The sequence below is a fragment of the Labrus mixtus genome, chromosome 18 (genome assembly GCF_963584025.1).
Source record: "Labrus mixtus chromosome 18, fLabMix1.1, whole genome shotgun sequence".
Lineage (NCBI taxonomy): Eukaryota > Metazoa > Chordata > Actinopteri > Labriformes > Labridae > Labrus > Labrus mixtus.
Window position 1 is genome coordinate 11280468 of NC_083629.1, and position 22010 is coordinate 11302477.

At 42.0% G+C, this 22010-nt stretch overlaps 1 protein-coding gene across 5 annotated transcripts; it reads right to left on the reverse strand.

The window, feature by feature from the left end:
- Positions 1 to 75: 75 nt before the first annotated feature.
- cep170ba (centrosomal protein 170Ba) lies at positions 76 to 21408 on the reverse strand. 5 transcript variants are annotated; one of them, XM_061063602.1, is made up of 19 exons: positions 21198 to 21408; positions 20336 to 20473; positions 18262 to 18351; positions 17420 to 17500; positions 16757 to 16813; positions 15296 to 15440; positions 12366 to 12494; positions 11113 to 11601; positions 10087 to 11009; positions 9735 to 9893; positions 9169 to 9307; positions 7482 to 9050; positions 4599 to 4746; positions 4188 to 4320; positions 3556 to 3690; positions 3380 to 3468; positions 2446 to 2548; positions 2322 to 2373; positions 76 to 2204 (listed from the first exon to the last, which is right to left on the reverse strand). In XM_061063602.1, exons 2-19 carry the CDS (start codon positions 20438 to 20440, stop codon positions 1981 to 1983), a joined length of 4770 nt encoding a protein of 1589 aa, XP_060919585.1. In that variant the 5' UTR covers positions 20441 to 20473; positions 21198 to 21408; the 3' UTR covers positions 76 to 1980. The 5 variants fall into 5 exon arrangements, with proteins under 5 accessions (XP_060919585.1, XP_060919584.1, XP_060919582.1 ...); XM_061063601.1 differs by having other exon boundaries at positions 4599 to 4851; positions 9774 to 9893; positions 21198 to 21406; XM_061063599.1 differs by having other exon boundaries at positions 4599 to 4851; positions 21198 to 21406.
- Between the last annotated feature and the right edge of the window lie 602 nt (positions 21409 to 22010).

Here is a 22010-nt window from a genome sequence, read left to right on the forward strand (position 1 = left end):
ATTTCAGCTTTTGAGACTTGCATTTTCTCAAAACAAAAAGTGCAGCGAGTTAAAAAGAATTCAAAAGGAACCCTCTTTGTTTGATACATTTATTAGAAAAAAAAGTTTGAATCATCAGCTAACAAAAGACACAAATAACAACTTAAATACCAGATACCAAGACAGCATGATGACATCATCACTAAATCATTCTGAACGAGGAGAGAAAAAAAAAAGAGGGGGGTGGCAGATTTGAGAGACAAGAATATTTCATCTCTTAAACCTGCGGTAGCTGTGAATAAGGTAGAGTGAAGTAACAGGAAAAAAAACTATCCCATAGAAGAAGAATAGCAGCAACACTTTGAGCAAATGGGAGTCAAAGGGAAAAACATTCAATTCTCTGCAGGAGTTTGTAAACAACCACATCATCCCACATGGCTCTGTGGCACTGTTGGGTACTTCCCCATAAAAATCACATGTCCAGTCTGGACTGGGAAGAAGGAAAGAGAAACTTGCTGGTGCACTGGTTTGCCTTCTTTTCTGCTTCAACAGCAACAACTGTTAACCATCTTTCAGAGGAGAGTAAAGGCTTCCGTTTGCGGAAAATGTATTACTTTAGTGCAAAAGAGAAGATTGAGAGGTACTTTGTAGGGAACAGATATCTTCATATATTTACACACTGAAAAATGGACGATAACAAACCAACAATTATATCTACAGTTTCATTCCAATGACTTTAAATTGCTGAAATGACACTACTTCTCCTGTCATGTGAGGACCTATCAGAAGTCACCCTGTGATTTAAATTACTGAGAATATTTTTAAATCTTACCAAAGTGCTTTATATCGCTTAACCACAGGGAAGGCGTGGTATGATGAGTGTCAGCTTTTTTTTTTTAGATTGTCTTTGGCCAAAGCTGGGAGCTAAGTGTGCTCTTCAGACATGAAAAACAACATCATGAAAACAGGCCTCGAGCACCAAATGTGTTTGACACAAACAATATCTTCTTTAAAAAAAAAAAAAAAAGTAAGAGAAGAATGCTTTGATATTCTTGTGTTATAGCCACTTGAGTCAGCGGTTGCTAGGCGAATAATCCAGAGACTGAGCGACGCTGACCATGCAGCTCACACATTCCTGAGAGATTGTTTTTTAATTTCCTCTTGGACAAAAATAAAATCCACCTACTGAGGAGGGCCTGGACAGTTGCTACACTCGGGAAACCTCTGCAGAATAATTACTAAACAAATTGGCTGGTAGCAACTGTGTTCCATACCATGAACTGGTCTGGCACTGAAGTTTACCATCCCATCCACAGTCAGGTTGTCGTGGTTACAGTGTCTTACAAAAGACTCCTAATAAATACTTTTTACATTCTTTGATAAATCTGGTCCACAAAGAGAAAAGTGGCAATCAAAGACCAACATAAAAACAAATATATCAGGAAATGCAACGGGTCAACGGAAGATTACAAATACATCACTAAGATCTTGAGTTTAAAAAAAAACAAAAAAAAAAAAAACGCCTCAGTGAACTGATTTGATTTGTCACTAGACACAGGAATCTTATTTATAAATTGATTTCCCTGAGATTATTATGCTCAGACTGGTTTTCAAATAAGCCAAGAATTTAAAACAACATTCTTTATATATCAGCTTTTTAGATCAAATCATTGGCAAATAAAGTGGTTGATGTATAACAAACAGCATCAAGTATAGTTTGGAGGTGTGTCCGAGGTGTACAGGAGATTTATTCTGGTACTTCTCTAAATCAACACCTCATGCAGGCCTCTCACTGAGCTTCCTTTATAGGCGTTTAGTGCAGGTGTCATTGTGAGTTACACCGCTGTGTAGGAGTGTAGTGCTTACAGTGCAGTAGTGTGTATGTTTGGTTGTAGAGGAGGTTACAGTTCTGTGTATCACTTCCTCCTCCTTTTGTTTTTAGTTGTGCACTTTGATGTGACATCTGTCCTGTGGGTTTACAGCAGAAGTTCAGCACAGACCTCAGACCAAATATCCCTGTCTGAGATCGTCAGGTGTCACAACTGCTCGCCTCACACTCTCACCAGGCCGCGGGCCGCCGCCTCGTTTGGTTGCAGAGTGGGCTGTTCTCCAGTCTTTTGAGGAGAGAGCTCTGGAGGGCGGAGCTCCAGATGACGAGGAGAACGCTGAGGCTGAAGTCTTGGATACCTCAGGCTGCTCGCTGGGCTCCATGACTGTGTTAATGACTGGGGAAAGATAATAAATTGTACTTTTAAACTAATTATTTTTCTTTCACATTATAGAAAATTACTAATAATAATTATATTAATAGTATTAAAATTCTTAGGGAAAGGTTGACTCACCCTCAAGTTGCCGTTGAACTCTCCTGAGTTCTTTCAAGATGGACGTGATTTCCTGAAACACAGATAACCCGTTAACCAAACTGAATTCACTGTCTAAAAATAAACCTGAAAATATACAACTTACATCACCAACCTTGTTGGAGGTTTTTACAACAGGAACTTCAGTTTCAGAATTAACCTTGGCCTCGATGTCTTGCCAGATATCCATCCTGTCCTGGAACAGTACCCTGCACATACATTGACAAATTGAAGTTATAAGAAAGTGGCTTCTTAAAGTGTTTTTTAAAAGAGACAATCAAAAGCCCTTTTCAGACTTCAAAAGTGTGGAACTAAGCTCAGCTGTCATCACGTCTATGAACATTCATATTGATTCCGCGACAACTTAATATTGGTGTCGAAGTCTGTGAATTCACATTGCATTTCAGCGTTGCAGAAGCACAGCACAGCGAGAGCTCCACATACACACCCAGTCAGACATGCCACACACACAGCGCTGCACTCCCCTGCTGGCTCTGCTGATGCTGTCTGAGCTTTGAAACCCCTGTGTAACTACCTCCAAATACGTTCAAGAGGGGGGATTATCGTTCCCCCACATTCAGATTGAAGTTGAAACATTACAGGAGCGTAAATAACGCTGCTTGAAACAGCAGTCTGAATAGAGCTATTCTGTTTCAATTCCACCCAGACTCGTTTTTTATTGGCGATCAGAGAGCAAGATCAATTCAAAGCCTTGAAATTCTGACTTAGTAACAAAATTTACAACCATTTCAAACAGAGACATATTTGTTCTCTTTGATATCTGTTTTTGTCTTGATCAAATAAAAGAGTTTGACCCACTCACAACAGAAACTTTAAACCCAAATGGTTATATCCGAATCAAATCTCACTCTTCTTAATCCCACATTGCCAGTTAGACTGTAAATCTGCTCACTCAGATGCATTCGTTTAATAGGATTATTGGCTCAGTGCTGCCTGGTTATCAGACAGAATCGATAAGCTAAGCGATTAAGCATGGCAACAAAGGATGTTTATGGAGATCTATTTGATGAAGATCTTACTTTATTTTGTCAGCAAGTTGCTCAGTGTTCTCTTTGATGGCCAGGATGACCTGAGACACTGGATTCAGCATCAGATTGTCCACGGAGACCTAGAGGCAAAGCAAACATACGTTACTATGATCCCGAAGAGCACCAAGGTTTTGAAAATGCAGAAATGCAACATATTGTTGTCAGACCTCGTCTCTGCTTTGATCACGCTCCCTGGAGTTTTGTACACAGTCACTCGAGCTCTGGTCAGGTTCCTTTGTAGATGTAGAACCAGGTGGGACTCTCTGGGAGTTTAATCCAGCCTCTGGTATATGATGGACCAGCTGCAACATAACCAGAGACATGAGAAACGAGTGTTCAATCAATAAAGGACAAACATAGAGAGAGGGATAGTGTCTCTGCTGTTAAGGTGAAGATATACAACTTATGCTATGTCATTTAATGGAAAACATATCATGACTGAATAATTGACTTTAATGAAATTCTAAAACACACATGTAAAGTGAACTAAATAGGAATCTACAAACACTGTGACAAATAGTTCCTCTTTCAACATAAAGAATATCTGATGCTTTAGTATTTGAGATAAAGCATCAAAAGCCCTAAAATGAGGATGGCCTGGCTGTTGTTTCCCGCTCTACATGTACGGAGACTATAGCCCTCTTCTCAGCGACCGTGGGTTTGAATCCAACCCTGGCCGTTTACTGCATGTCCTCCCCCACTCTCTCCTCCTAACGTTTCCTGTCTCTCTTCAGCTGTCCTATATAACAAAGGCAAAACTGGTCCAAAAAAAATGATCTTAAAAAGCCCCAAAGTGTACCTGTTCGTGGGTGGTCACTTTAGAGATGGGTGTAGTGCTCTCCACCCCGGGGTTTGGTTGATCACCATCACCAGCCACATCATGGATCTCTCTGGCTAAGATGGCTAAGTCTTTAGCCAGGTCTTGACTCAACCTAGAAGGAGGGGAACAGGTGTTGAAAAAACTTTTTCTATGTTTATGGGCAAAGTTAAACACAGACATTTTCCTGTCATTAAATTTTTATTATGTTGTACAAATGAACCCCAAAACCAGAAAGTTTAAATTAAAAGTAATACAATTGTTTGCCCAATATATATATATATATATATATATATATATATATATATTTATATGGTGTTATTGGCTCCATTATCATTTCATCTTTGGGTATCATATTAGCACAATAAAGCCTTAGTTTTTGGTATCCCCTACCGTGCAATCTCAGCACTGTGGTTGGACCAGTTGTGGTAGGTTTCTCCCTCCTGATTCTCATCCTCAGAATCTCTGCCGCGGGGTTTGGGACGCAGGGCGACCACGGGCTGAGGTCGGGGCCGTTGCTGATTACGTGTGCTGTTGGAAGCTGAGGAAGGTTGGGAGCGTTTGTGTTTAGGAGTGCTCTGGTTTGAGTCGTACTCTTCATCTGAGGTAGAGGCATAGTCGGAGCCTTTCTGTCGTCTCCTGGAGCCTTGGCGTTGCGAATTGGTTTGAGTTTTGAATGGTGAGGATTGATCAGTTGAGAAAACAGAAGAGAAAGAGATACCATCAAAGAATACAGGAAAGAAAAAAACACCTCTAATTTCTTTAGATGCTGTCACCATAATCCTTCCCAGAACAAGAGACAGACGTTTCTGTGGAAGTGCTCATTTCTGCAGTTACATTTTATCAGAAAGATCAGATATTAATATTCCAGATACAACGTTGTTTACAAACAGAGATGAGCACTTCTTCTTCTACAGTAAAGGACCTAAAGTCAGACAAGAAGAGTTTAGAGAAGATTTTTAGTGATACAAAGCATTTTTATGGTTATCGTCACAATTACCACTGAATTCTCAAATATGGACACAAATTGCAGCAGAAAACTTTGAAGATGAAAGAAACTCTAGTTTGAAGAAAAGGTTTAGTAGTATAGAGGTCTTTTCTGATTGTACTAGTGCAATGACAAACAAGTCTTGGGTGCACAGTGTGTGGGCTTAGGGTTAGGGTGACCCCTCCCCGACCTTACTTCAGATAGACTCAGCCTCTCCTGGATGCTCTTTTTAAACCCAATCGTGTCTTAATCGTGTTACCCCTCCCACCCTCTCCATAAATTCTTTGAACTGCTGCCATCAGGAAAATAGTTCCAGAGCTTAAAAGGCAGGACCAACAGACTGATCAACAGCTTCCTACCACAAGCTGTTAGATTGCTGAACTGCTGATCTGGTTCATGCACACCGCCGCACTTCAGGCTTAGCCTTAGTTATAGTTTGGAATTTGAAATATCTCAAGAGACTAGCACTAGCACCTAATTCACAGGCTGTTATGGACATTTTACACTGAGAACAATGGGATGTAGGTGTGTGTGTGTGTACGTACGTGTGTGTGTATTTTAATTGTGTCTTATTTACTTTATTTTATTTTTTGGATCCTGATGATGAGAAATGATCTCTCATTTTGCTTGCACTACTGTTGTATGTACAACTAAATGATAATAAAGCTTTGAATTTAATTGAAATTAACCTGTAGTCAGTTAAACTTGTTGACTGTGAAATGTTCCATCTGGTATTTTTTAAGCATTTCAAAACTTTTCCAGTCTTTTGTTTCCAATCTCCCAAATTTTTGGAAACATTTTTTCTGTATCTAATTCAGATTTGGCATATAATAAAAAGAAGTCTCTTTGAATATTTGACAGTTGTCTCAGTGCTATTTATAACTAAATATGAGTTTTAATGGTTTGCAAATCATCACAATCTGGCCAGAAGCCTTTACTACGAAGCCAGTTAATAAAACCCAGGGTATCTTTCAGTTACCTGGCTTCACTAACCCTGACATCAGAGTTTCCATGAGTGCATTCACACAAAGGGACGGTGTTAGCTGCACACGACCAATTATACATGACAACCAGACTGCCATCAGCAGATCCTCATATTTCAAGAACTCAGCGCAAGCTATTCTGATATTAAAAATATGAAGGGGCGACTGTGGCCTAGTAGTTAGCTTGCACACCCCGTACAGAGGCTGTAGGCCTCACAGCAGGAGGCCCGGGTTCAAATCCGACCTGTTGCTACATTTCCACATATCATTCCCCTCTCTCTCAGATTTGGACTACATCCACTGTCTTACCTCTCCAATAAAGGACCAAAAAAGTCAAAAAATAAATAAAAAATAAATAAATTAAAAATGAACAAGGTAATTACATATTGGAGACTAAAATCACACAGCTGTAACAGCAAATGCAGGAAAAACTTGCAGGAAAAGCTTGCACAAAAAATTATCGCTGAGTGTAAATGTGCACATTAAGGCTTATAATAGAGTTTATCATCATTAGTGCAAAACAGTTCTGAATATAAACTCATGTCTTCCCTTTGAAGTACTTATTTTCTCATGTGTGACGCTTCTGACAGTTCTCAACCCAAAGGTGCACATTTCACATTCTGAAAAAATACTGAGAGCTGCCAGTATAATGGGTGCACCCGACCTAACAGAATTCAACAACAGGGCCATTACACGCATTGCAACCTCAATAGACCAGTACATGACAAATCCACAAAACATCCACCTCACTTCCCTCTGGACGAAGGTACAGAGCACTGAGGTGCAGAAGAGCTCGCTTTAGGAAGAGCCTGATCCCTGCTGTTACAGCTGCCCTGAACAAAGCGCCTCACTGAACAGGCCAGAGTGGGAACTTTTGATTGTTGTTTGACGTTGTTTGTTTTCTTTGTGTGTTTTGTGTATGTACTGTTCTCTGGTGGGTGTTGTCTGTTGGATTGATACGTGGGGAAAATAAAGTCAAGTTGTACACTGTTAAAAATATTATGTTAGTGTAATTGATAAAGGTGAAAATTAAGAATTTATGTCCCAATTCAAATAACCAATGAAAAAAGCTGTACACAGATAGAACCCAGGGGTTATTTCCTGAAGCAGAGTGTTGACTGAAGACCATGATGGATTCAAACCAGTTCACCACTGGGATTGACTGTTTGAGCTTGTAACACTTAAGGCAAATACATTTTTTCCAACAAAACTCAATTTTGAGTAAATGGTTAAACCAGGATGTGAAGATATTATATTCCAGAAAAATCAGTTTTCAAAACAATGTGATGTCAGTTATATACTCACTTGCGGTGCTGCTGGTGTACTTGGCACTATTTGAACGTGCTCGAGTGATGGGTGTCTCTTTGAGCGCTGCTTTCTGCGACCTCTCTACTGGCTTGGGCCCTGGGGCAGAAGGCCTGGAAGAGGCCTCAGTATCACTGGGTGTGTTGAACGAACTCGTCCGCTTACGAGGCATCGCCAGCATATCGAGCCTGGAGAGTTTCTTGTTTTCCTGGGGTTGCTTAGTTTGGGTGTTAAGTGCTTCCTGGTAAAGCCTGTCTGTCTCTGTGCCCTCGTTGTCTGAAACCTCTCCCAGGCGAGCCCGGCGGAGCATGGATGCTCTGGTGGGTCGTGGGGCCGACAGGCTGTTGGCACGGGTTAAAGCCTGGGACATTCTGGTGGTCTTTCCGTCCTCCTTCTGAAGGGGTACCGTGTATTTTTTGTGGGTTTGGTAGTTGTAAGACTCCTGATCAGAGTGAGGTAGGCTATGAGGGTCGTCACTAAGGTCTGTGGAGCCACGTTTCCCAACACTGCGTCTCAGTCCAACTGGTCTCCTAACAGGCTCAGCTTTACTGTTATTGTCAACTCCCTGAGCGCGACGCTTATTCAATGGAGTGGACTGCTGACTCGAGCCCTGACTCGCTAAACTTGCTGAGGACGTCTCCCTATGGAAGCCACTAATGGAGGGTTTTTTACTCAGTGGGGTTGGCCTGGCCTTATTGCTCTGTTGGCTAATTGTGCTTGAGGTGTCCACATCAGAATCTCCAGAAAGAGAGTCAGCTATTGGTGACGGTGTTTTTTCCGACTGAGCTGATTGGAGTTTAGCCTCCAGAACAGCCAGAACATCCTCTGTCTCTTTGAGGAAAGAATGAGTGTCCTGATTGCATGCTGCCTGGAAAGATTCAAGGTCAGTGTCTCTCTGAACAGGCTGGCTGGAGATGTTGGGAAGTCTGACATTGCTTGGCCGCTCCTTGGTGAAGCTCTCTTGTCTAATTAATGGGGACACAGTGTGCTCTTTGGACTCTGGACTCTGTCTCTCCTGGTCTAGGACAGAAGCTGACATGCCAGGTTTGACTTTTACAGAGTCCTGAGTGTTTCTTGTTTTGGTCATTGTAGCTGTTGAGAATGGTTTGGTTGTTTTCTTTTCAGTCCTAGGAGTGTTTGATTTTGGGCCTTCGAGTTCAGGTTTTGACACAACCTCCTGTGACCCGATGTAGAAGGACGTAGACTTGGTCGGGAGTCTTGGTTTGTCCTCAGTTTTCGTTTTTTCTGCGTATGACAGCGGTCTCCTCCTCCGGTCTTGATCTTTGATGGACCCATCATCTGACCTGCTGGCATCACTCAGACTGTCGGGCTCTACGTCATCCTGCACTGATAACCTGTGAAGTTCATCCGGAGACCTCGAGACCATCATGCTTTCCCCTTCTACATCAAACGTTGAATGTGGGTCATAATGAACATGAATGCTGGGAGTTGGCATGTCACTCTTCTCCACCTGCGGTGCCAGGGGTAGGACACGCCGAGCTCTTTCAGAGTCAGCGCTGTTGTTGTGGTGTCGGGTGAACGTGGCCTTGTGGACGATGGTGCCTCGTGCTGAAGTGAAACAGTTTTATGCATATTAACCACACATACTGAAACTGAACATCATTCATATTCATTTGGGTGTCTCATTATCATTTCAAATAGAATCATGTCTCGTCAGGTGGCTTACCCCCTCCTGACAGCTCCATCTGGGAGGGAATGTCAAAGAGCCCAGACGAAGGTCCGGAGTCTGTGTAGCTGTCTGCCAGGCTGGCCCAGCAAGACATCCACTTAGGAGCCCCTTGTAACACTCCACCTGCTGACTGACCCTGCACGAGATAACATACAAATTGTCAAAATCTCACAAAGGGAAAAAAAAACTATTCAAAGGAGGCAGTTTTAATGAATTCTTCAGTAGAAAACACACTTATTTGACAAGACAGATTAAAGACACATCAAATTAATCTCTTTTGTGATTATGTAGTAAATGTCCCAAAAAAAAGTTTTTCTCTTCAATTTTGGTTAGAAAGAAAACGATGAAGAACCCAGAACCTGTGAGGAAAGATGAGCCAAATCTAGAAATGATTCAGGAAAATCACCAAAGAAAGGAAGAAATCCCATGAAAGAAAATCAAGGCAGCAATGGATGCTGATATTTGCGGTTCAATTTTGTAGGTTAACTGACATTTATTAATCGACTATAGAATTAGTGATTATTCCCACCATCTCTGACCACACTCTGAGTAGGAAGGGTTACCTTCACCAGAAACTGTCCCTGCCCTGGAGCTGGCCTCACCTCCCCACAGCTACTCTGTCTATGCGGTGTCCTGCTCTGAGCAGTCACAGGCCTAAATGCTGAAGAAGTTTCTGCTTCACTCTGGTTGGTTCTCTCTGGACTCTCAAAAACACCAAATACCTGTCAGGAACAGAGCAGTGTAAGTTGATGAGAAAGTGGGACAGGCAATGTCTGTTGAATTTGAGCTTTTGCCCATTTGATGATAGAAAACTGGTGAATTTCAAAGCCAACTTATTTCCTCTCAGTATCATGTTGTAAATATTTGTTGTATAAACATCGCCTTAAGTGTTTGCATGAACGAAAGGGAACTTGCCTGGCTAATCTTTTTCCGCGCCTCTTCTATCTCTCTATCTTGAACATCTGCTTCAATGGTGTAGGTCCCTGCGTCACTCAGACAGTCGTCGTCTTCATTTCTGGGGCTGATTTGGGGGCTTTTGACTTCCAAGCTCTGAGATGCTGGGGGCATCACAGGGGGTTTTAGGGGAACAGGCTGACGGATTGGAGAGGAAGTCTGAGGCTGGTAAGACGAAGGTGGACTAGAATGGGACAGTACAGTTGTCTCAGTTTTATTTGTCTCTTTTTTAGCTGCCGCAGGAGAACTAAATGTATTTTTGTCCCACGTTGCAGAAGAGGACGGCTTTGTCTGTTTGAATAGTTCAGCAGTAAAGTCCTGGGCAATTTTAGATCTCCGGCCCGCACTGCTAAAGGGCCTCACAGGAACAGATGATGAAGAGCGTGAGGTAAAGCCAGTGCTGATTCGGTCCTCTGTCTTCTCCCTGCGCAGAGAGCCGGCTCTTTGTGGGCCTGTGGAAGCCGGGCCCTTCAGGGGGACAGTGTATCTTTGGGTTGGCAGAGTGATGGGGGCTCGAGCTTGGACTCGTCTCTCTTCTGTGGGACTTGTGCTCTTCCTTGGCTTCTCCTGCGGGACCCTAAGGGCTGAGGGTTCAGGTGAGGGTGGGTTATTGGTGAAGGACTGCGATCTCTTCTTCCTTGGATTATCATCAAAGAATTCAATGACAAAAGCTTGCTGAGGCTCAGCCTTGCCGAGGCTGGAAAGGGACTGAGACTCCGGTGGAGAGGAGGATGAGTGCCCTTTAGAATCAGAAGTGGCATAGTGATGTGAAAGGGAGGCTCTAAGGGGTTGTGGAGACACCTGCGACCCAGTCTGAAGTTCTGATTGAAGAAAATCATTTCCATTGATTGCAGAATCACTGTGAGTGCCATCTTCATGGTTTGCTAATAAAGAAAAGACCACAAGATACCCTGAGAGTTAGAAAATAACTGCAATAAAAGCCAATGTTGGTAAAAAAAAAAAATAGACAGACTTTGTAATACTCACCCTTGGTACTATGAAATAATGGGTCACTGTTTGAGCTGTACATGTCATCAGCCTGTGACCTCCTCCTCGTCATGCTAGCATTACTTTGAACCAGCCAATCAGCAACTTTGCTTTCTGCTGACATGACCTCAGTCGGTGTGGTGACCTCTGGGGATGGTGGATTCGGCGGCTGGCGGAAAGAAAACTTGGTTACGTGGTCCTTGATCTTCATTTTACCTGGCGTGCATTCGTCGAATTCAATGGTGAAAGAGGCATGGCTTTGGACCACGGGGGGTGTGGGAGTGGAGGAGACACACTGAGCGGGATCTGGAGTGTCCTTTGTGGGAACCTCGTGAACCTGCGTTTCAGACTTTTTTGCAGGTCGCTGCTGCAGTTCTTTTGTTGGGATCTCAAAGTAGCTGGGCTCCCGGCGGTACGAGAAGATGGACTTGGCCTGACTGTCGGACAGAGAACCGTTGACCTCATATTGGGACACATCTTTAGCGTGTTCTGTTTGCAGTTAAAGGTGGGGACAAGACAGCAGGACATAAGCATTAGTGATGGGTCTTCATACTGTAATCCACTGACAGATTAAATGATAGAGTATGATTTTTATTTCTGCATTGACATAAAAAAAAAAATCTGAATTTCATGTGGCCTTTTGCTGGAGGATTGCTATTGCTAGAGAATCAACAGAGATGATTGGGATGTCACTGGTCACTGTTACACAATTCCTGAAACTCAGAGCCACAAGTAGCACAAACTTTCTTGCTGTAACACTGACAAAACAATTACACCAGTTTGTCTTTGGGTGCCAGTTGGATGTGGGCAAATATCACTCCAGGAGCTGAGAGTCCAGCGGAGGGTAGCTAAGCGGGAATAATCTGTTTCGGCCCAGGCAACATGAGGAAAACAATCCCCCTCCCTCCCCCCCTCCAGCAGCTTTGAGAGACATAATCCATCACGAGGCAGACAGGCACTGCCCACTGGCTTGGTAGGTATAGCCTGGCTAACAGTCTACAACTGGCGGTCAGAGACCTGCCTTGAGCCCAACACCATCAATCTCTCAGTGACCCACGAAGGGCATCAGAGAGCAGTGTCATAGAAAACATGTCACTATAAATTAAGATCTAATTCCCTGAAGTGAAAAGATATCAAATAAAATCTCCAAAACAAAATTTGATTTGATCGAAAGACATAAATATGTTGTAAGGATTATAATATGCAAGTCTGTGGCTGGTAAACATTGGTAAATACAAGACACATTCTCTGACCTGGAGATCCATGTTCTGGAGATTTTTCACCTCTGTTCTGCCCTTTGTTGGCTGGGTCCTCATCCTCCCCCCACCAAGACGGTTGGCCGTAAAGAGGAGTAGGCCTGGATATCGGAGAATCTGTGACACCTAACAGAAGGACGCACAAACACAAGCACAAATACAGACAGACAATTACCATTAGGCACATGGATACACCGAGGCACAGGGTGCAATGAGAGACAGGAAGAAAGTGCCAGACGAGAACTGAATTTATACGACCTCGTTGATGAATAAGGCTATAAGTTTATGTAAGTCACATGTTCACGGTATGTTGTGACTGGGTTCGGCCTTGCAACAACAAAATGTTGCACAATATTGAAGCTCAAAAGAACCTAGTGTTACATTGCCAGTAGGCTTTGGGATTTGAACTTTTCCGACACATTCCCATAATGCAGAGAGAGAGAGAGGGGTGAGGGGCAAACAGTGAAACCAACTGTATCACACAAGCCACAAAAACATAATCCTCCTCTAGTAAATCAGGACAAAGCTAATCCTCATTTTGTAGACAAAAAACATACATTTTATAGAGGATCTAGGATACTGTCTGCATCTGAAGTAAGGCCTCTTGTAGTCAGTGTTACACAATAATTTGCTAATTTAGTTTTATGTAAACTCCTGGACTAAGAGGGTTATTTCCCTCATGTGGTGTCCGAAATGGGTTTAACCGCTGACTTGCTTGTCCAAACATGCCACACAGCCTCTATGGCACTATAAGGCAGATTATCGGCCTGATAAATAGGCTAAACAAGCTTTTTAACTATTCAAGCGTACACATTAAAATCCAAAGCATCAACAACAGCAATTCACCACTGTTGCCCAGGACACACAATAAGACATCAACACAGGGACCAGAGAAGCAGAGTGGCATGTTACTAAATTCCATTCTCATTACCCTAACCCTCCCCTTTTAACCAAAGGAAACATGGGAGAGTGTGACTACTGTAGTGGACTAAGCATAGCACTGAGTTATGTTCGATTTATAACTTAACTAATGAGCAAATACAACATACTACAAAAAGAACAGGAGAGAGTGCAAGGTTAAAAAAAACATCTAAGATCCAGCACTGTGGTAGTGTGTTTCTAAAAACAATGTAAGTTTTTAAAGACATTCAGGGCTTCAACAGTTAGAAGGCTGAACCAGAAAAACATAACACACAAAAGCGCATTGTGGGACTGTTTTCTAAATCTATGATGTATGTCTGTAAAGGTTGCCTCCTAACTTTGTTATATTATTCCAAGGTTTCCATTTGGCAAGTTATTTTTTGGTCATCGCACTACCAAGGAAACTTACTTCCAAAACATTGGTCAACTGAGTGAGTCACAACACAAAAAATAGGTTAAAAAAAGAAAGCAAGTCTCGGGAGTTTTTCAAATCTCAGTGCTAATGTGTACTGTACTTTCAAGAAACATGTGAACCATCCATGTCATGCCCTTTTACTAAAGACTTCACAGCCAAAGGTCCTAGCAGAGTATAGTAGGCCTCACTGAGTCCCACACTGCACTAGGGAAGCGTCCTGCCCTGCAGACAGCTGGAGGATTGGACACACTCCACATCCTGTACAGCTGCAGGGAAAAACAAGCAAGAGAGAAATGCACAGCTCTCTCAGCCCTTCCAGTGTCAGAATTTCAAACCATATATGAAATTAAAGAATACAAACACTAAACCCCAGAAATGAGATTGAACATCCGATCCAGAAGAAAATAAATATAAACAAAAACTCATTAACTGCAAACGTATCAGTCAAAGTTAACCGTTTTGAATCGATTCAACAGAGGTGTGCAGGTTTAGACTGTATTGCAGCTTAACTTTCTGATACTACCAAAATACCTTCTCTTCCTGTCACTGTAAATTAAGTGAAACTATGCAGGATACTTTAGTTATCTCATGGGTGGAATGGGTCACTCAAACACAGGACGCTGCAGTGAGCAAGTTCAACAAAAGAGTTTGCAGTCGCGAGTTTACAGGATCACTGTGGTGAGCTTCAATCTGCATGACTTACACCACACTGAAATTGTACTACGAAACTGCTCCTTTTCCCCCAGAGTTCTGCAGCTCAATGACTTGTTTGTAAGGCTCTCTGCGGGATGTGAATGTAGTGCTGGAAAAGTCCTATTTTAGGCACCAGTTGTAGTTGTGTCTCGATGTTAACAGGGGCGATTGTGCGGCAGAAGGCTCGAGAATTGCTAAATCAACAACAGCTGGAATGGGTTTTGTCAGTGTGAATGAAGCTCATTCACAAAGCGCTGCTCTTGAACTAACAATTCTCTGACTGTTTCACTGTATTCTCTCACTGTAGAGCAGGATTTACTCAGCATGGCTCAAGGGTGAGAGGGCATGACAGCAACTGTATATAACAAAGCAACATATCCACCACCAGAAAAAGCTATTTTTGCAACAAAAAGCTATGGCACCTAAGTCTTCTAAGACACGTGTTGAACCATCATCTGCACGTTTGGCAGCACCCCACCTCTTGTCAGTACTCAGGCATGGCTGACAGAGATAAGACTACTTGTCCTTAACTTTTAACCCCTCAGCTTGTCTGGCAAGCTCTCGCTAACGTTTACTCATTCTGCCAACCCTGGGATGTGAAGATCTATTTCTTTACTGACACCGGCCTCAACCTCTCTGCTCTGCCTAATCCCACACCAGGGGATGCTCTTAATAAAAGAAGACATGACCGCCTTATCGAGAGATCTACAGCCAAAAGTCACGCAGCACCGAGAGATACAGACACTTCCTCTTCTCTTTGCGTGTGCGGGAACATGGTATTCAAATCCTCTTTAGTCAGAACAGTTCCTCTCAGGTAACAAGCAACTTGTTATAAAAACCTGCAGCCTTACTCTTACTATGATCTGTTGTGATGGAATAGGTGCAGACAGAGGTTTACCTGTAAGAGACTGGGCTTTTCGCTCTGCTCTATCCTGTTGTTTTATATTGGAGCCTTTGGTCTTCTCTGAGCTCTGCTGTTTCTCCTTTGCCTTGGCCTCCAAAGCTTTTACACCAAGCTGTAACTGGCTGGTGTACTTCTCATGCTGTGTGGAAAAAGACAGGAGGAGAACAGGATGTGATAACCAACAACCAGTAGAGCTGTAACTGTGATCAGACATACAGTGAAAGGAAGAACATACAATGAGGACTTCAGCTCAGTGTTAACAATAGATACCTTTTACAAAACACGTTTTAACATTAAACATCCAATGAAAAAGTAATTATTAATTATATATGGAGGCCCTTATTTGTGTGTACATGAAACACTGCTAGGCATTTATCATTAGCTCTAGCGGTAGTTACAGTTCTCCAGGTTGTGGTAACTGAGGTGAGCCTGAAGGCTACACATGGAGGGATTCTACAGATAACACATTCCATGTTTCCATGTAAGAAGCAGAAAATATTTTAAATATACAAGCTAAATGCAAAGATACTGTACAGAGGTAGTAAATTCAATCTACTCCAACACTCAGACACAAGTTATTCAATTAGTTTTAAAGCTAGCGAGCCGAACCTGAATAATGTCATACACAGGTGACATCATATATCATGTCCCCGACAGAATATTCTAAATACTTTTTAATTAATTCAATCAAAAAACCCAAAAAGAAATACAATAAAACATTGTAGTTTTAAGTAAAATTGCTGGATTTGTTCATATAAAGCCTCTTGTATTGGTTGCTTTTCTGTTCTTTAGGGTTGATTTAAAGGTCACATATTATGCAAAACACACTTCACCATGTTTCTTTACCACTAATCTGTGTCCCTAGTCTGTCCACAAACAAATTATGATAGAAGTGACTGCATCACAAAGGGCAGTAACTCTTCCCCCAGGTAGGTGTAACTCCCACACAGCAAAATATCTTTACTGCCTTCTGAGCATGCCTTCTCACCGTAAACAATTAGGTATGGCGCGAGAAAGCCCGAGACACGTCCCCATCCATAGAGGGGCGTGGTCAGACACAGCTCGTTTGCATTTCAAACTACAGACACAGAAACAGCCTGTTCTGAGGAGGGCTGAAATAGAGGGTCTTATAGGCATGATCAAATACAGGATGAGAGAGGATTTATTACAAGAAACTTCACAGGCATGTTTTCGAGACCACTGAGACTTATTTAAACTTGTTGAAAAGGAGTATACTATGTGCTCTAGTGTTTTGACTTTTTAATCTGACAAAGAAAAGACTTGAAGATGTGTTGTGATGATGATGATTATCATCTATAATTACTTGTAACAAACCCATATCATTGTCAACAGATTGATTTATAATGAATAACGATGGAATAGCAATGCACTTAAAAACATCAACAAGGAGGATTCATGGCAAGCATTTTCTATTGATAGCGTAAAAAGACTTACTTTAAGAGCTTCCTCAGGTACTTTGTGCTGACTTCTCTCCAGAATATAAACATGAGCATGTGGACAAGGAGTTAAAGTAAACAGACATAACTGTATTTCTGTAAAACACATTTGATAATACACCAGTTGTCTTTTCTATTGTGTCAGGCTCAGGGATGTATCTTCACTAAGATGTTTGTTGGCTGATGGATTTTAAGGATAAGGTGCCAACTCAGTGAGAACTCTTCAACTGAATTTCCCCTCATGTCTAGTTTTCACCTTCTCTGAGAAGCAGGTCAAAGTGCCTTTTTCTTCTGCTTGCATATAGATAAGCTGTGTAGACCTGTTTCTATTCAAACAAGCGCCTATCTTCAACGTCACACTCCTACAGACGCAAAATGTTCTTCTTTGGGGGTCAAAGGACGCAGGAGATTTTTTCAGTCAACAGTTGACCATAATCTAAAACCCCTGACTGAAAACCAGAGGGGATTAACATGCCGATGACGCTGAAGACCACAGAGGGTAAAAATGAAAAAGCTTGTCCCAAAGGGGGGGGGGGGGTCTGGCTACTAATCACTAATTTAAACTGCTTGAACTGAAGACAAGAAACTTGGAATGACATGAATCACACAAGTTAAGCCAAACATGTGACTGACATTGTCTTGAGTAATAAAAAGAAAGGATATCATAACCAAAGCGGATGACATCAGAGAGCTTGAGGGTGATGTACGTCTGGTCTGGGATTCTTAGGTCGTTGACAAATGTCTGCAAGAGAAAGGAAAACAACATTGAACTCCCTTATTTTCACTGTTTATTAATGGGTTAATGTGGTGACTAACATGTGAAGGCTCGCTAATTCCATGTGGCATGGGCCCAGGTACTGTAAGGTGCTTTACAAACAGCTCTTTTCCCATTGAAAGTAAATCCACCAGCACACTGAAACTCTGAAGAGATTATGTTGTTACGCAAATGGAAAAGTGGGAAATGCATCCATGAGGAGAAAAGGAATTCAATTCACACATAATGGCCTATGTTTTTCCACAATTAACAAACGGTGGGACAGAGTTTATCATCACATCTCTAAAAATAAAGAAGAGTAAGGCTGGAAGTATACAGAGCAACGAGTGGAAGAGACTAATTGAGGATAAAGACAGAAAGAAACGTTGGATTTCAGTTACAAGTCTCCGCACTGTTTTGCTCTGATTAATTCGGCTGCAGTCACTGAGGCCAAAAGAAACACTCTCTGAGAACAATGAAGGGTTTCTCCCACTGCTCAACTCTGGAGTTTACTGGGATAATCATGAATTGAAGTGGCAACAGAGCAGTGAGGGGAGGGAGGCTAAAAAGCCAAAAGGAGGTCCAGACCAGCAGGAAAATCTAGTCCCTTGAAAACAACTGTTCTGCCGTCTCTGGCACAGAGAGAGGTATGTGGTGCTCTGGGAATTCTTGTGGACTTGAGTCTTTAGGGAGCCCAGACTCTGGCTCCTTAATCTCACTGTTCTGACACTGGAGACGGACTCACTCACCCCGTTCAAGCTGCCCAGGTCCTTCACCATGTGCTCGTCTCTGTTCGTGTCGTAGTTGATCACAGCGTGTTGTTTGTCCACACTGCGAGACTGCAGAAATAGAAAAGAAAAGTATTCAGAGCACAAACAATGTGACGTTCTCTAGCAAGTGAATCCAAAAGACGTGCTCACCCTCAGTAACGTACATGGGTGCTGAATCCTCAACCAAAAAATGTATGGAAAGTATTTTAGAACAGGACAATTCTGCAGACGTTTCATGCAAGACCCTTCTTCAGTGGGTTCAGGCAAACAACCTCAGACTGACTGAATGACTCTCTTCAGCAGCAATAAGTGAGAGAATTGATTGATCGATTAAGCCATTTTAAAGAAAACACCAAGTGACTGTTGCTCTGATTTAAAAACCCTAACATTTTCTAGTAACTTATTTCCTGTTTTGTGTTATAGTTAACTCTACATCTTTGGATTTGGTCAGACAAGTAAGACAAAAGAAGGTATTCTACTAAGTTTATATTAGTTGAGGGATTAATCAAGAAGGTTTTTTGTCATTTTCAAGTATTTATTGTGCAGGTATTCACGTATTTGTGCGAGTCAAACAGTATGCAGGAGTTGGTTGTCTTATGAAATAGAGGTGTGAAGTATTTTTCTACTTTGCATAAAAAGTCAGCAAACTTGTGCAAAAAACGCTTCAAACTTTACACCAAAAGATGCTCCTCGTCTGTCAAACTTGGCCTGCACAGCTCTGGTCCTTGTGCCCATTCACCAAACGAAAAATGTGCTTACTTCTTAACATGCTTTCATCAATTAGGTGCCGACTGTACACACGATTCAGAGAGACTCGCTCTCTCTGCTCATTAGTTGCTTTGGGGCCCCCTCATCACATAATTATCAAAGACTGAAGACGACTGATGAACTCAGCTCTTTGAATGGTCCATTTACAGGCTTCTCATTAACTCTTCCTCACCACCTACTAACTGATAAACAAGGTAAACATTTACAGTCTGTGTACATTTTGTAAACACTTTACTGCAAATAAATACAGGTTAATCAGCCTGTTCACTTGATTAAGTTAAAAATGCAGCCAAACATTCCTACTTTGGTGACCTTTAGCTTCACTTTTCTGCTCTATCACAATGCTAGTTCTTTTGGCACATTAGGAAATAATAAGTTCAGCTCTGAACTAGACAAAGGCATGTATGGTTACTGTGGGAGCTTTATTGTCTACCTACCAGTCCTGATCGATAAACTGAACAGAGAATCGTTGTCATAGAAAGTCCAAACATTCAGGCCCTTAGCTACGGCATTTGATCTGACTTCTCGTACACTTAGCCTGTGCTTTTCATGCCAAACAGGATACTCATGTTACAAACATTTCACTATGGTTTGAATGGGAAAACGCATTGAGCTGCAAACAGAGAAACACACGATTAAAGGGTTGGAGTCAATTTGGAGCAGAGGCGAGCTGTGTGTGTGCCAAGTCAGGGAGCAATCCTGAGCACTTCAGTAGAGGAATAGAAAACTCTGCGTGCTTCAGACAGGGAGAAGCTGAGGTTATTTTCCTGGATCCAGCGACGCCTAAATGTGGATATGAGGAACTTTTCAATCTAACCGGCCTCTGTGGTTGGCTTTTTTCACTGACGACAAAAAGTAAACTGTTTCTTACTGAGGCAACATTCCTCTTCCACTGGTTTAAATACAGAGTGAGCAAAAGAAAAAAAAATGGCAGAGAGAGGGTTATACAAAGACCACAGAGAAATTCTGTTAATGTCAGAAACTGCACGAGAAAACAACACAGTGGAATGCTTAGCTATGTTTTCACTCATTGTCTGAAAGAGTGTCAGGGGCAGCTCTGTGTAGAGGCACTGTCACTGGGTTACACACACATGAAGCATGCATGGAGCCTCCCACTGGTGCTTCACACATTTATGGGACTAGCTGTCCTGTCAGATATCAGCGAGGGGTAAAGAGCCTCTTGAGCATTTTTGACACATCGCAGTGAGCTCATGGACACGAGACAGAGTGCAAACACACACACTCCCTTCTCAGTCGTTCTCTTAAGCAAACAGAGTCACAACACCTGCAGCATTAGTTCGCAATCATCCCGGCCGACGAAGATCATCTCCCGCGGCAACCGGTGGCGTGTGCCAGAGCTGCTGACCAGGAACCATGATGTCACACTCATGTTGGGGCCACGAGTCAGGATCCTCTTTGCATCCTGGGAAAAGACGGCGTTATGAATGCACGACAACATTTGACCAGGGATACTTCTGAAGTGTGGTAAACCAAAGGGTGGAATAACTGGTTAAAGTGGCTTTAAGAGCATGATGGAAATTCATTAACTGTGTCAGTGAACAACAGTAGGTAGCTTCTGTTGTGACAGCATGCTTCAGTTTGGAGATTACTGGGTGGAAGTCCTCTGTAACCTTAAGTCAGACCTGTTTATACAACTAATTCCGGTTTGGCTGTGAATATCTATGGAGATAATTCTTTGAATTAGCTCCCTGAACAGACAGGTTAGGGGCAGACAGGTATTTAGGTGTCAATTGAGGATTACATATGTTTTGTTTCCTTTTCAATAAACACAGAGGATATAGACTAGGATATAAAGAGTGACTGTTAAATGAAGCATGCTGGGAAACCTGTTGCAGAGTAGCGCCTGTGAGCCTGCTAACAACCTAAACTTCCATAGCGTTTTTACTTCCTGTAACCTTGGCTACCTAACCTAAACATTGCTGCTTGTCAATTCCATAAACACAGTTTATATCTTCAATTACAACCTGCCTATTGTCTTGTAAAGGCAGCACTTATATCCCTTTAAATAACTCCGCTGCCTGCTTCAGTCTGTCGGTGACATAGAGGTTGTTAAGCTAACGTGTGTGAGTCTACGGACACACCGAAAACAAGCTTTTTCTCAACGATTTGCTCCCGACAGGACTTACCTTAAACGACTTCTCCGTCTTACTCTTGACTGAAGCCAGGGTTTAACGTCCTACGGCAGAAGAAAATCGACGACCGACATGTATTAGCAGAGCAGCAGGTAACACTGGACAGGTAAATGTCGATCACACCCTCTTCTTCCACTGGGAAATGACAAGCGGGCGAAACTCTCCTCCAACGCCTCTCCTGCCGACACGGTGACGTAGCCAGACGTGTCCCATCAAACGATTTACTAGTTTGAGCTGAGCTGTACAGTGAGGGAAGAGCTCTCACTCTGTTTGTTTTCTAGATGCTGCAAATACCCGGGGTGGGAGGAAAAAGTAGTCGAAAAATCTACATAATTTACCTAACTAACATGATAGTACATGGAGTGTTATGAAAACATCTATATCTAGCATGGTTATTGTAGTGTTTTATGGAAGTGTGAGAATTATTTAGGGTATTTCAGTCAACATATTTAATATTTAACACATATGTAAGTAGATCATACTTCACCTATTGTGTGTCTACATTTAAAATCATGTCTTTTATTATTTAGTTTACTTCGGATATGTTATTTTCCGGTTAGCTTGGGTACTTGTAGTTTGTTTATTTTGTGTAAGTTATTTAAATAATCATATTAAACCAAATGTACTTAAATTAACAATAGTTACTATTGATTTAACAGAATTTTCCCTTTCAGAGTTTAAGAAAAATATTCACATAATTGTGTAAACATAGTATTAACAGGTAGTATTTATTTTAACATAGAACTAGACCAATAAATATGCATTAGCCAATAGCACTGTATTGCAGATCTATGGGTATAAAACGAA

Bases quoted from the DNA above. Each gene is read 5' to 3' on its own strand.
- cep170ba (XM_061063599.1), bottom strand. From the start codon at position 20,440: ATGAGTGTGACATCATGGTTCCTGGTCAGCAGCTCTGGCACACGCCAC. The intron at 9,051-9,168 runs GTAAGCCACCTG...GTTTCACTTCAG, and splicing joins GATGGAGCTGTCAGGAGGGG to CACGAGGCACCATCGTCCAC. The intron at 2,374-2,445 runs GTAAGTTGTATA...TCTGTGTTTCAG, and splicing joins CCTCCAACAAGGTTGGTGAT to GAAATCACGTCCATCTTGAA.